Below are 15849 nucleotides of genomic sequence, written 5' to 3'. Positions count from 1 at the left end.
TGTTCATTTAGTCTCTCAAAGATGTCACTAAAAGTATCAAAAAGATGATGTTTAACTTCAATGCCGCCAAATTTTACGTCATGATTGCTTACGAGAGTTTTCGTGACAATAAATTTTGATGAAGGCTAATTTATGCAAATAAAGCAGTGACCGTCAAACAATATTGAGCCCTTAGTTCTTAAACTTACTACACATGATTGGCGCTACGCTACTTATGCTCTCTTGTAATTATACTTCTTCAATTTTGTCGAAACAGCAGTTAGTAGAGCATAGTTTCCTAAGAAGATATTTTTGTGTTTTGGTTAAATAAGGCGTTATTCATTCCTTACCATGACACTTCTCACAAACTTTTAACAGAAATGAATCACATTGTGAAGTTTTTGAATGTAAATTTGGATGCATTGAATTATTAACACGATATTAAATATCGCAGAGTCAATTTTTTACCGAGTGGTCCCTTGATTCGAATCGAGCATTACAATCAGAAAAGTACCGAATTTAGTATACTTGTAAAAGGTGTTTTATGATAAAGGAAAATAACCATGAGATCACATATATAATCTTTTGTAGATCAAATGACGTAATCTTATTATATTACATGCACTATTTATGCACTACCAACAGTAATAAGTGCGGATGTCATTATGAATAACAACACAGAAAAAATTAACAAATTCAATATGGCATCAGTAAGTTATGGTAATAGCAATTACTCCAAAACTTCTTTTTATCCTTCTAACTCATATTTTTATATAGCTCAGCGTTACAGGATTGAGCACTCTGGTGACTCTATACATAACAAACCATACAATGTGTAACCGTGCATCCTGATAAATAATAAAAAATATAAATATTTTAATTGCTGTAAAATAAAGTATGCACTTTTAAACAAGAAGAGTCAAGTCATATAGGCAAGCATGCAAACATACAGATTAATAAGGTTTTAATGTTACTTTAAAATGTATTCATAATTTATGTGAAAATTCTCTTTGATTGACAGATCGATTTGACTGATTGATTGCAGAACGGTTTGTTGCAAACATGGCTATTAACCAATCAAAGGATACGTTTTATTGTGCTTCTTTTATAATGCTTGATACCACAAAACTTGTACAGCACTCGCTCTGCCAAGCGTTAAATGATTTTGGCAAATGGAAAATATTCAATACTCATCATCAGATAAATCTTCTCAAGTAATTTCACAATATTTTGATTTAATAACTAAGCAAAACATTTAAAAATAAAACAACTAAATTGCCCTTATTTGAGGCTTACAGCCGGAATGACGTGTGGCGCTTTGTAAACAGTTGTACTTTTTAAGCTTTGAGTTTTAGCTCCTTTCAATTCCTCGAAATCATCAGGCTAGCTCGCTAGTTTATTTTATAGTTACTCCTCATTTGACTTTGAAGATGTCTACTGATGTCTAAGGTTGTCAAAACGTGAGTCAACATCAATTTCAACAATCCGTTTTTTGGAATCTACCAACCTGGATGAACTATATTGACAAACACATAAATATATTTATGAATGTTTTTTAACAACACAATCGAAGTGGCCGCGCAGGAGTGATAATTGGGGGTGGGGTGGGTGTCTGGGGTTGGAGCAATATTTATATATTATGTTTTAATCTGCGTTAATCCATAAAAAAAACTGATTTCAATAGAAGCTACTTAAGTAAAACAAGCATATATGAACAATTCCAACCCTCAATTAAGAACCTTCCACGGCCTCTGAATAGCTGTAAGAATTTTTGTGAAGTTTCCGACAACAGACAGGCGTCACTGTTGCAAATTAATTTTATTTTGCATACGCAATGTATTTCCATTACAAAAAAAGTCTAAAGACACATTTCTTTTTGTACATTTTAACTATTTGTGAAAAATATAGCATTATTCTAGACGAAGAATTGTTTTCGGAATGTAAAAATTGGCAAAGCAAAGCAAGTGTCGAGCAAATCTTTTATAGTCACGTGATCAGTCTTCCAAGCAAAGTGAAAATCCCGTAGCTTTCATGGGGCAGATGTAAATATTTTCACACTCTGAATAGTTACAATTGCACCGACACTGCCTAAGAATTTTAATCTTAAAGAATTTTAATTGTTTTTTTCATCTTAGCCTTATTATCACGTGGTAGAAACAAAATACCAGAATCAAAGCCTCCTTAACACGTTTAGAGATCATATTAGAAGCTCGAAGCAGTGATATCCTTAAAAAGGACCACAAGTCGGTTATTTTTAAGCTCTAATTCCTGCTTCTACTATAAATGTCAATTAAACGTTTTTGTAAGAATGGCCTCCACACTGAAAAAGAACAAATAAATTTTTAAGAAAACATTCTTTTCTTTCGACAAATATTAGTAGTCTGCTTAAAGTAAGTAAGAGTACACTAAGAGAAGAAGATTGTTTAGAGTAACTGCTGAAGAGGAGCTGAAGTGGATTGCAGATAAGGATTTAGAGAAAACTGTTAAGAAATTTTTCCTCCATTCTTCCGGAACAACTAGTTCGCTAACGGGAAACCGTTACACCAAGCATTATTCGTCCAGGTCGGATCTAAAATTTTCGCTTTCTTCTTTGACGCTTCTTGCCGAACCGCTTGACAATTACCTTTCCCGTACAAGATAACACAGCTGGAGAATAATATTCATACGACCCTGAATGTAATCTGCGTGAGAATTCAAGATCGTAATATAAAGCCGGACGCACAACAACCTTCCGCGCTTACGCCATGTTTAAAAACGATAAATGCGAACACCAAACTGGTTCATAGTTAAAACGTCATAATTTTTTTATTTTTACGGTTTTATCCTTACGCACGAGACTAATTTTGTTCAGTTTTCAAAAAATTACACTCTGGAAGGCGTTTTCTAAAGTTTACGGTTTGTGTGGGTGTTTTACATGGATATGTGTGAATGGAACGTATATCCGTAAAATAATATTTGCGTTTTGAGATTTATCCTGATTCGTGTAGACAGGGATTTATCACTCAAATAAGTGAATGTACATTTTCGAGAATCATATCACGTCAAGCGAAGGAACATGTGACACTCGCCTGAGTTCAGTTCCGAATCGAGTGCTGTCTTTAACAAGACATCCGAGAAATAAAAGAAGTCCAACTCACCAACAAACATGACGTCATTATCTGAAAAGTATATACAACAGACGTTAATTTGACAATTTCTTTTCCGGATGACATTTATGCAATGTAAATTCCTGATCAAACGGTAAATGTTTAATCGCACAAAATATTTAAAACACTTTTTGTTAAAAAATTTTTCTGTTAAGCCACTTCATTTCGTGTTGTTTAAAAAACATGTTTCGTCATGTTTATTAACTTTGTTAGCAGTTGATTAAACAGCATAACACATTTCTGGTGTTCAAGTGTTTGTTAAACGATGTTTTCTTCGTTCAAACAGAAGCGTAAATCATGTTGACGATAACATTTTGGCATGGATAGGAGTTGCAACGCTTCCTCAAAATATGAAACAAAGATACCGTTTCAAAATTTACCAATCTATTTAAAAAAGTAATCGAACATGTTTGAGGAAAGTTCCTGTTCATTATCCACATTTAGTATAGAAAATGCAAGTAATTCACTTAACGTTCAAGATGGAAATTGGGCAAAGAATATTTGAAAACTACAGTAATTATTAACTTCATTTTCCGAGGATAGACACTCATTCGTATCTAAATGAGCTTTTCCCCATCTTTGTGTTTTAGTCTCGAGTCAACGCTAAACAAAATGAAGTTATGAAATATGTAATCAACATAACAAAAGCCAACATTGCAGTTGAGTTCTCTTAATGCATCTCTTTTCCTACTAGCGTCTTGTAATATAACTGACAGAAAAGTTTCTAAATACAGTGTTTGAAAGTTTTGATTCAATGAAAACTGCAGATGAAATATCCCTCCAAGTTATGGTGTTCGGCATTTCTTTCTGTTAAGGTAGGGACCTAGCAACCAGTTACAGAATTCTAGACAGCTTTTTGTGGGATATCGCCTCACATCATTACGATCAACGGCCTGTTGTTCAGAAATTCTTGCTTACTAAAGACTGAAGAATGAATTTGCCAACTGTCAGCACGTACAAATAAAAGGATTATATTTTAAGACGTTTTTGAAGCAGCCCTCACAACAAAAAAAACATTTATTGTAAAATATTGTAAACTTGTTAGCTCTAGAGCTTTTTCAATCAAGATTGTTTGTTTTGTTTGTATTATATGGAATAAGACAACAATGGGAATAATTAATATCTTAAATAATTTTAGTATGAATATTTCTATACATCTTATAGTACATGTATTATATAGAAATACATATATTGTCCTAGCCCGTCATTACACTCGACCCATTTTGCCAATCCGCTTACCCTTTCCCACTGACAAAATTCACAACAAAAAGGCCCTGGACAAAACTCTTCATAATACGATAACATGAGATTGAAGAAGAATGTACGAGGGGAGTAAAGATAAATGATCCTAATGCTCAGCAGAAAGAAAAATAAACTACAGCAAATAATTGGGGTTATAACAGTGATAATGATGAAGATGATAACGATTGGTTAGTAATGCATAAAATTGCTAGTCTAGTCATAAGAAGAGACTTAACATCATCGTCATTGGATCCTGGAGACCGTAAAAACCAGTTCAAAGTAAACAATCAAACTTCAACTCTTCAACATTACAACAACGGTATCATCGAGTGGCTTTTAGTTTCCATACACAGAGAGGATCATTGAGTTCTATATTCAATTCCAATCACGTCAGTTAAAGTTGGCTGACGCAGCAATATGCTACAATTTGTTAACTATCTCTTTGATTTGCCAAGATTGACAGAAATGAAATTTGAATAAGAGTTCAAGATGGCATTACAATCTTTTGGCAACATAGCTTCCAAATTTATAACAATTCGGAGAGTCTGCATAGAGCACAGTACTGTGATAAACTGAGAAAGATTGCAAAAAAGAAACAAGTGAAAGTATTTTAAGTCGATAGCAGTGGTAATCTACATACAAGTCTATTGCGCTTCATATTTTACTTACGTTTTTGCAATAATCTTTTTAATTACGTACAGTAGCTATTAAAATTATGTTTTACGTGTGTTACAAGCTAAGATGTTATTTATAATTAAGTCTGAAATGTTACTACAAAGAAAAAAAGTTTTACTTAAATACAACTGTTATTTTCTACAAATCTTTTTGATTGCCATTCACAAAATTGATTGGGCGGAGTACCGAATATATGAATCAAAAGACGTCAAAAATTTATTTATATAAATAACTTAATTTCTTCATGCTTAACTAACTTATAAAAATGTAAAGATTTTAAAGGAATAGCTGAAAACATTCTATGATCTCTTCGTAAATTTCTGTGCTAATACTTGCCAAATTGGACATTGTATATACAAGAACTTACAGTTTCATGCATATATCATTCATTGCCAAACCACAATTGTGTGGTGGCTTTGTTCGACGATGTGCAATTATGTTTAGGATTTACGCAACCGTAAAAACCAAAATTGTCCTCACCAGATCCATTATGACATGGAATTCCATTCCAAGTCCGACCACAAGAAGTTTTTGTTGAATCAATATGAAGAATCCAGCTTTCCTTTTGAAAAATGCTGATGTTGCAACGGCTGCACGAAGCTCCACGAATTTCAACATATTCCGCGAGAACACAGTTACCATAATGCTTTGACTTTTTTTCCTCCAGTAATTCAATGTTTTTATGCGTTGCCTCAAGACGATCCCCAACATTCCAACTAATGCTTGTGTAATTGCAAGTTATGCGCCATCTTTCATTTTTGTCTTCTTTTATGCCAATCATCGTCTCCAAAGAAAGTCTGTAGTCTTTCCAACATGGGCTTGCTACGTTTCTGGGGAAATTTTTGTAGTAAACTTTATTTTTGTAGTATATTGAATTTTCCAAACTAAATGATTGGACAAGTGTCCATGCGCGATGCCCATCAAAATGACAGTAAACTGAAATTAATTGCTCGTCAGAAGTAAATATTTTATATTGTCCGTTTTGTTGACCACGATAACTTCTGCACGATCTTGCCATAGTTTGACAACGATCTCCAACATATCCTTCATCACAGTTACATGAAGCTCGTCTTCTACTTGATGGCTTACTGAGTTCACATTTTCCTCTATTATTACAATGACTGGACGTTCGACAACAATCAATTATTGTTTGGCAGGTTTCTTTGCAGCAACTTTGACTTTTCTTGAAAAAGAAATCTAATGTGAATAACTTAGTGACAAAAAGCAATAAACAAATAATGAATTTAATTTTGATGCCATAAGTAATGAGCGGATGAAGAAAAAGTCAATCCTGAAAAAGGATTATAAAGCGACATGCATGCAAAACAAAAAGTAAACGCAACGGAAATGCTATAACCGATTTAAGAAGTAAACGAATAAGCCAAAATAAAACTCTTTCACTCTTTGTCCTTGCGGAGTTCTACTCCACATGTTGTAGCTTATTGCTCTAAAGATGACTATAATAACTTTAGTCGAAACATGCTATAAAAGATATTGCTGTTTTCATGATGATTCTGCTATAGAATTGGTTAAGGTGACAATAATAACTTTCGTAGAAACATGACTTAAAAGAGTAAATTTTAGTTAACACTACCCTGCTATAATGCCAAAGTGCTAAAGTTCAAATAACAAATTCATCATCGGCAAGATTTCGTTGTTTTGCAAGAAAAAGGAGGGAAAGGATTTTATTTTGTAATTGCTGATTTTGTAATAGCACTTCAGTGTTTAAGTTGTAGCTTATTGATTTAAAGATGATAAATCACTAAAGCGCTATTAATATCGTTTGTTAACTCATACATTTATATGAATGTTTTTCCACCACATCTATTCTTAATTATCGCGGTGCAGGGTCTACTAACGCGAAAAAATTGAATGTCATGTAACAAAAAATTATTTAGGATCAGATTTTTAACAATATATCTGAAAATTTCCACCTTGACATTCATGAAATTTCTTATACTTTTTGTTTTAAATCCTTCGCTAATAGAGTGGTTTTTTGTAAAGATATTAAAAAAGTCTTTGACGACGGTGTATCGTTTAGTTCATTGCTCGATAAATTTCGATTTTTATAGCTGAAAAAACAAGCTTACCACCAAATTATATCTTGAGCAATGTACTTCCTGTTTACGACTGTTTACAAGTTTTATTCTGATGTACTTTAATAAAAGTCCATCCAAATTTCACTTACTAAAGACTGAAAGAATTGTCATCTTGAGAGCTTTCTTTCTAGCTTATCAGCGCATATGATGCATATTATAACTTACATGAGCTATTAAATGAAAATATGATTTTCGTTCTTTCCTGGATAATTTAAGCATTTGTCTCATGAACCTGAAAAATTCAGGTGACTCAACGGGATTCGAAGCCGTAACCTCTGCGGTGCCGGTGCAATGCTCTGACCAACTGAGCTATGTAGTCACACAGTGGTGGGCAGGTCAATTTTGTTGGGCTCATAATTTCATTTTTCAGGTTCATGAGACAATAGCTTAAATTGTCCAGCAAAGTGCGAAGATCATATCTTCATTAAATTTTAAACACCGCAGTCCATAAAACATTTTTTCTATGGGGGCTATTGTTGGCCTAGCCAAGGAGACAATGCAAAATTGCACTCATCACGATGCAATTCCCTCTTTGTGGTATATTCATTGTCTCCAGAAACAGCGCTTACGATAAATTATAAATAACAATATTGCTTTTATCTGCAACCAATAAATTTAGTAATTTATTCACAATGTAAGTTTCATATGTTTTTCAGTATGAAGACGTTGTATAAACAAATCATGCTAAGTGAATAAGTATTTTACTACACAGAGAAATTTAAGACTTTTAATATAATATAATGAAGATTTTCCATTTTTGTTGAATCTTCAACTATTATAAACTCACCTTGATGTCAGATATATGCATTGTGAAATGATTACATTCACTAATTCCATCTTCTTCTAATGAACCTTCAGTTATTGTAGTGGAAAGTAGTTGACAAACTGTACCACAAATTTGAAATGATAAACACGAGCAGTTTTCCATACAGTTATGCAGACAATGGTGAATATTGGAACTACTAATGTTTCTTATAATGTAATTAGAATGCATTCTTGCTAGATGACCTTTGATTTCCACGATGTTGTTGCTGGAGCAAATGGGAAAGAAATACAAAAGTTGGATCACCGCAATCCAACTGAGCATAATTACGTAAACTTTTGCCTAAAGATAAACATGTAAAAGTATTAGATCGTTAAAATAAGTAAGATTATAGTTGCATAATTAATTTTTCGCTATTTGATTTACATGTTTTCAAGCAACATAATAATAATATCATGGATATTTTTTGACTTGTTGCATGGACGTAACAACAAAGTTACAAAAATTAAAATATTAAAGTTAGGGAATTTGTTATATGTACAGAAATCTTCCATTCTTACACACCTGCCAATGTTAAGTTAACTTTATGATGTATTATAAAGTTAACTTATTATTAAAGTTAAGTTTTATATAATTGTGATAAGTAAGATTATAGTTGCTTAAACAATTTTTTGCTATATGATTTACATGTTTTCAAGCAACATAATAATAATATCATGGATATTTTTTGATTTGTTGCATGGACGTGACAACGAAGTTACAAAAATTAAAATATTAAAGTTAGGGAATTTATTATATCCACAGCAAATCTGTCATTCTTACACACCTGTTAACTCTATGATTTATTTTTTACTTTTGCAGAGTTGTCGAATCTTCCATACAGTTGGCGACTCTGATGTTTAGTGAAGTTTAATGAGATAATAAAACTCCTTTTATAGCAAGGCAATATTCGTCAAAATGAATTGCTTACTTGTCTTACATTTTGTTTAGATAGTTATATGTTCACGAGTTCACTTTTATAGAATATCTAGCAATAATGCAATAATACATTTCATAACATCTGCATGTTGTCTCTTCCACCTGCAGTTAAGTGTTGTGTTAATGTTGGTGTTTGTGTGAAGTCTCATCAATATAATTTTCTTGAGTCAATTTTTATTAATTTTTCCCATTGAATAGTTTTCATTTTCAAACGTCCCTTTCTCCATGAAGGCTGCTCAATATTTCTCAATATTTAAGGCCATGCTCCTACTTTTTGTATAAAAAATTAAACTTCAAATGCGGTAAAAGATGCTATGCAGCCTAAACTTTCTAAAGCTTTTGTTCATTTTGTGCAGTGTTATTTATATTTCAATAAAGTTTGCCATATATGTCAGAAGCATTTTAACGATCTCACTGTTATTCAATATTAATAAAAAGAGAGTTAAAAAAGTTGTAATGAATTTGGATCAGCATGCATAAGATTTTTTTTAAATATTTAACTTTCTGAAAAAATATAAAAACTCACAGCCTAGCTACTTTTAAAAGCAAATACAAATTAAGTTTTTCTTAATAAAAGTTGCTCCGTGAATGTTTTGCAACCAATTTATTTTATTTAAATATTTAAAATATTTGTATTAACTAGTTGAAAATTAATGGGTCGAAAATTGTGAATAGATGCACGTTATACGTGATAGTTATACGTGCACAAGTTCACTTTTCTTAATATATTTTGTTTACACAGTAAAGGACATCAAAAAGATCTAGCAATAAAGCAATAATACATTTCATAACATTGTATCAGCAAGTGTTGTGTTAATGTTTTATTGAACAAGTCTTATCAATGTAATTTTCTTGAGTCAATTTTTATTAATTTTTTTTATATATTTTTTCAGAAAGTTAAATCTAATTTTTTCAGAAACTTAGCAAATATTCCAAATATCGCTTAACAAATATCTCTTATTAGCATTTAACTTTAGCTGCACTTAGTGACGTGATCATTGACAGAATGTTTTCGTGAACGAAATTGCAGCATCTGTTGAAACAGAAAACTATTTACCAGATAGAAAGATAAAAATGATGAAAAAGAACTCCAGTCTGATATACATGTAATGATAAAACGAAAAGTTTACTAAATAAATTGTGACTTAAAAGAACTAGTCAACTGCTTCTGCTTTTTCTTGCAAAAAGAAACAAAAAATTTTCCATGAATGGCATCAATATATCCTTAAACATTCACACAGTATAAAGGTACTAGCCTACTAAAATATACTGTTTTGACAATTTTACCTGAGTACAATTGATGTATTGTATTAACGTACAGTTACTTCTCTTGTGTCTTTGTTCGCAATTTGATGTCTGCCAAATCTGGTTCAGAGGGTTTTATTTAAACATATGCTTTTGTATATAATGCTTCACTTACCTGCAAGTATTTAATTATTTATGTTTCACATTTAGTGCTTTGCTCATAAATTTATAATTAACAAGAGACAATTGTTAAGAGTTTAATTGATAAATGCATAATTGATGGAGTTTTTAAGTATTTTGTTTTTGCTAACACATCACAAGTATTAGGAGTTTTCTTAAATAAAATAACTATTTATATAAACACAATTTGAAAGCAAACTTTTCTCTTGTGTTTTTAAAGCAAAATATGATATTTTTCTTCCCTAAATTACGTTTTCTTCATTAAATTTCTAATTTTGAATTTAAATTCATAATTTGCGCATAGTAGAGACTTTTAAAATTTATGTGTATTTTATTTGCGAGGTTAGAAGCTTATAACAACTAGACTTCCTTAAACTAATAGTTAATGCATGATTGGTTTGTTCATTTAGTCTCTCAAAGATGTCACTAAAAGTATCAAAAAGATGATGTTTAACTTCAATGCCGCCAAATTTTTAGGTTACGTCATGATTGCTTACGAGATTTTTCGTGACAATAAATTTTGATGAAGGCTAATTTATGCAAATTAAAGCAGTGACCGTCAAACAATCTTGAGCCGTTAGTTCTTGAACTTACTACACATGATTGGCGCTACGCTACTTATACTCTCTTGTAATTATACCTCTTCAATTTTGTCGAAACGGCAGTTAGTAGAGCATAGTTTCCTAAGATATTTTTGTGTTTTGGTTAAATAAGGCGTTATTCATCCCTTACCATGACACTTTTCACAAACTTTTAACACAAATGAATCACATTGTGAAGTTTTTAAATGTAAATTTGGATGCATTGAATTATTAACACGATATTAAATATCGCAGTGTCAATTTTTTACCGAGTGGTCACTTGATTCGAATCGAGCATTACAATCAGAAGTACCGAATTTAGTATACTTGTAAAAGGTGTTTTATGATAAAGGAAAATAACCATGAGATCACATATATAATCTTTTATAGATCAAATGACGTAATCTTATTATATTACATGCACTATTTAAAGAACTGAAGCAAAACTTACCAAAGTTTTATGCTTCAAATATTTCACATAAAACAGAAATATTTTGAATTTGTATACTTTAATTACTTAATCACTTCATGACAACACTAGAGTCCTGTGATCAGAAGTTACACGTACAAACAGTATTGAGTGCGGATGTGATTATAAATAACAACACAGTAAAAATTAACAAATCCAATATGGCTTCAGTATATCACGGCAATAATAATTACTCCAAAAACTTCTTTTTATTCTTCTAACTAATATATTTATATAGCTCAGCGTTACAGGATTGAGCACTCTGGTGACTCTATACATAACAAACCATACAATGTGTAACCGTGCATCCTGATAAATAATAAGAAATATAAATATTTTAATTTCTTTAAAATAAGTATGCATTCTTAAACAAGAAGAGTCAAGTCATATAGGCAAGCATGCAAACATACAGATTAATAAGGTTTTAATGTTACTTTAAAATGTATTCATAATTTATGTGAAAATTCTCTTTGATTGACAGATCGATTTGATTGATTGATTGCAGAACGGTTTGTTGCAAACATGGCTATTAACCAATCAAAGCATACGTTTTATTGTGCTTCTTTTATAATGCTTGATACGGCAAAGCTTGTAGAGGCCAAGCGTTAAATGATTTTGGCAAATGGAAAATATTCAATACTCATCATCAGATAAATCTTCTCAAGTAATTTCACAATATTTTGATTTAATAAGTAAGCAAAACATTTAAAATTAAAACAACCAGTTTGCTCTTATTTGAGGCTTACAGCAGGAATGACGTGTGGCGCTTTGTAAACAGTTGTACTTTTTAAGCTTTGATTTTTAGCTCCTTTCAATTCCTCGAAATCATCAGGCTACTTTATTATATAGTTACTCCTCATTTGACTTTGAAGATGTCTACCGATGTCTAAGGTTGTCAAAACGTGAGTCAACATCAATTTCAACAATCCGATTTTAGGAATCTACCTGGGTGAACTATATTGACAAACACATAAATATATTTTTGAATGTATTTTTAAGAACACAATAGAAGTGGCCGCGCAGGTCTGATAATTGGGGGTGTGGTCGGTGGTGTTGTAGCAATATTTATATGTTATGTTCTAATCTCCGTTAATCCATAAGAGCAACTGATTTCCATAGAAGCTACTTAAGTATAACAAGCATGTATGAACAATTCCAACCCTCAATTAAGAACCTTCCACGGCCTCTAAATAGCTGTAAGAATTTTTGTGAAGTTTTCGACAACAGACAGGCGTCACTATTGCAAATTAATTTTATTTTGCATACGCAATGTATTTCAATTACAAAAAAAAGTCTAAAGACATATTTCTTTTTGTACATTTTAACTATTTGTGAAAAATATAGCATTATTCTAGACTAAGAATTGTTTTCGGAATGTGAAAATTGGCAAAGCAAAGCAAGTATCGAGCAAATCTTTTATAGTCACGTGATCAGTCTTGCAAGCAAAGTGAAAATCCCGTAGCTTTCATGGGGCAGATGTAAATACTTTCACACTCTGAATAGTTACAATTGCATTGACACTGCCCTAAAAACTTTAATTTTCAAGAATTTTAATAGGTTTTTTCCTCTTAGCCTTGTTATCACGTGGTAGAAACGAAATACCAGAATCAAAGCCTCCTTAACACGTTTAGAGATCATATAAGAAGCTTGAAACAGTGATATCCTTAAAAAGAACCACAAGTCGGTTATTTTTAAGCTCTGTTTCCTGCTTTCACTATAAATGTCAATTAAACGTTTTTTTAAGAATGGCCTCCAGACTATATGTCCATGAAAAAGACCAAATAGAATTTTTAAGAGAACTTTCCTTTCTTTCGACAAATATTAGTAGTCTGCTTAGAGTTGGTGAGAGTACACTAAGAGAAGAAGATTGTTTAGAGTAACTGCTGAAGAGGAGCTGAAGCGGATTGCAGATAAGGATTTAGAGAAAACTGTTAAGAAATTTTTCCTCCATTCTTCTGGGACAACTAGTTCACTAACGGGAAACCGTTACACCAAGCATTATTCGTCCATGTCGGATCTAAAATTTTCGCTTTCTCCTTTGACGCTTCTTGCCGAACCGCTTGACAATTACCCTTCCCGTACAAGGTAACACAGCTGGAGAATAATATTCATACGACCCTGAATGTAATCTGCGTGAGAATTCAAGATCGTAATATAAAGCCGGACGCACAACAACCTTTCGCGCTTCCGCCATGTTTAAAAACGAAAATGGCGAACACCAAACAGGTTCATAGTTAATACGTCATAATTTTTATATTTTTAAGGTTTTATTCTTCCGCACGAGACTAATTTTGTTCAGTTTTCAAAAAGTTGCACTCTGGAAGGCGTTATCTAAAGTTTACGGTTTGTGTGGGTGTTTTAAATGGATATGTGTGGATGGAACGTATATCCGTAAAATTATTTTTGCGTTTTCGGATTTATCCTGATTGGTGTAGACAGGGACTTATCACTCAAATAAGTGAATGTACATTTTTGAGAATCATATCACGTCAAGCGAAGGAACAGGTGACACTCGCCTGAGTTCAGTTCCGAATCGAGTGCTGTCTTTATCAAAACATCCGAGGAATAAAAGAAGTCCATTTCACGAACAAACATGACGTCATTATATGAAAAGTATATACAACAGACGGTAATTTGACAATACTTTTCCCGATGACATTTATGCAATGTAAACACTGATCTGATAATAGACTGGATATAGCTTCTACAGGTAGCAAAAGTGAAGCCTAATTATATATGCAGAATTCACTTCCGGTTACCACGGCGAGATACAAATTACTATAGAAATGTATGACGGATAACGTTTACAAACATGGATTTTCGAATATTTAAGACCTTTCGCGACTCCTTACTAACCTCAAGTATTAGTCATGGATAAAACAGGTAATGCGAATCGATTTGACATCAAAATGATTCCGATAGCTGTAAAATATCGACGTTAGTAGTGATTTAAAAGTTGTACATGCGAGAATGTATTTTGTCCCATCGTTGCCAATGCAAGATAGTTCACTGCTCGTTTTCCAATTTCTGAGGCAGTTATGATCTAGTATACGTTTCAGTTCTTTAAAATGAGGTCAGTTACTTTTTTTATCATTCTTTCTTTATGTTGAGAGATTGTTGACATTTTATTTTTGCTGTAACTTCATTTTTTCATGAGCAAAGTACTACTGATGCTTAAACAAGACAAGTCTATTTAGTTTCTTTCGCACTTTATCTTTAGTTTCCATTTCTGTGGTTGTTTTTCCCAAATGGTACAATCGCACCTTGCTGTAGCATTTAGATATGGTCTTAATTAATGAGTAAATATGATTTTCGTGAACAGTAGTATCCAACATGTGTGCATCGAGATCCTTGAATGTGGTCCTCAAATCTATACCATTTACTACAGACAAAGCAATAGCATCAGGAATTCCTTTCCCTTGCGGTAAATTTCCATCTGTAGCTGCCAACATTCTCTGAAAGCACCTCTCTGTTTCATTGCATATTACAATTACACTTGCTGTTGGCTTAAACAAATTACCCCTGTCTTTTAAAGTCAGGAAAGCAGACTCATTTTTGTAGTTTCTTGAACCGACTGCTTCATGACAAACAGGACAGTTTATTTTCTTTTGCACCATCTGGGCAACATAGCCAGCCATGTACTATGATCTGATCTATTATCAGATCAGTGCCTTTTTCACCCTGGTCTCAAAAATAATGTTCTTATACTCAGAAATAATATAAATTAAAATCTCATTTTTTGTTCTAAATTTTATTTTCCTCTTCTAAGTGCTAAGCAAACTCCAGAAGTTAGTATGAATATAATATTTATGCCTTAAATATTTTTCCCAAAACATTAAAATTATTCTTAAGATATGAATGTAGTTAGGGATGGTATGAATATGAATTGCAGTTGACATTACAATCCCTTTCAGCAACAGTTTGATCATCAGTCTTGAGTCTTGTAGTAATAAGAAAGACAAGAGCTTTATTCCACTTGTAAAGTGTGACTTCAACAATCCAACAGTTGACCAATTTACAGCTATAGACAATAAACTGTTGGTGAGAAGCAGTATTCATGGCTGTAAAGGAATTAGCACAAGACAATGTGAAACTGATATACTGGATACAATTGGACACACTTATAATTATAAACCGTGGACACAGTCATATGTTGCTGTTGATAATTTAAATTAACTTAAGGGACAAACAAAAACCAAGATGATTATAAAGAGGGCCTGCAAATTCATACCTGGCTGGCTACATTACCTTGATGTTTCAAAAGCAGTTTACTAAAGTGTCCTAATGTGTCTAGAACGCATTTGTTAGATTTTAATGTCAATGAAAATCATACTTTTCTGAATAATTAAGCGCAAAGTGCGACTATACCATTTGGGAAAAACAACCACAGAAATGGAAACTAAAGATAAAGTGCAAAAGAAACTAAATAGACTTGTCTTGTTTAAGCATCAGTAGTACTTTGCTCATGAAAAAATGAAGTTACAGCAAAAAT

The 15849-nt window shown here is 32.3% G+C and overlaps 1 protein-coding gene across 1 annotated transcript; it reads right to left on the bottom strand.

The window, feature by feature from the left end:
* Positions 1-5014: 5014 nt before the first annotated feature.
* On the bottom strand, positions 5015-7980 carry LOC124456830. Its single transcript, XM_047007160.1, has 2 exons — positions 7929-7980; positions 5015-6225 (listed from the first exon to the last, which is right to left on the bottom strand). Exons 1-2 carry the CDS (start codon positions 7947-7949, stop codon positions 5425-5427), a joined length of 822 nt encoding a protein of 273 aa, XP_046863116.1. The 5' UTR covers positions 7950-7980; the 3' UTR covers positions 5015-5424.
* Positions 7981-15849: the final 7869 nt, after the last annotated feature.

Source organism: Xenia sp. Carnegie-2017, unplaced genomic scaffold (genome assembly GCF_021976095.1).
Source record: "Xenia sp. Carnegie-2017 unplaced genomic scaffold, XeniaSp_v1 HiC_scaffold_6, whole genome shotgun sequence".
Classification (NCBI taxonomy): domain Eukaryota; kingdom Metazoa; phylum Cnidaria; class Anthozoa; order Malacalcyonacea; family Xeniidae; genus Xenia; species Xenia sp. Carnegie-2017.
Note: the sequence above shows the minus strand (reverse complement) of the source record. Positions and strands in the feature narration are given on the sequence as shown.

Coding starts and splice junctions, on each gene's coding strand:
- LOC124456830 (XM_047007160.1), bottom strand. CDS start 7,949: ATGCATATATCTGACATCAAG. Junction 6,226..7,928: donor TGCATATATCTGACATCAAG/GTGAGTTTATAA, acceptor TTCTTTTTCAAG/AAAAGTCAAAGTTGCTGCAA.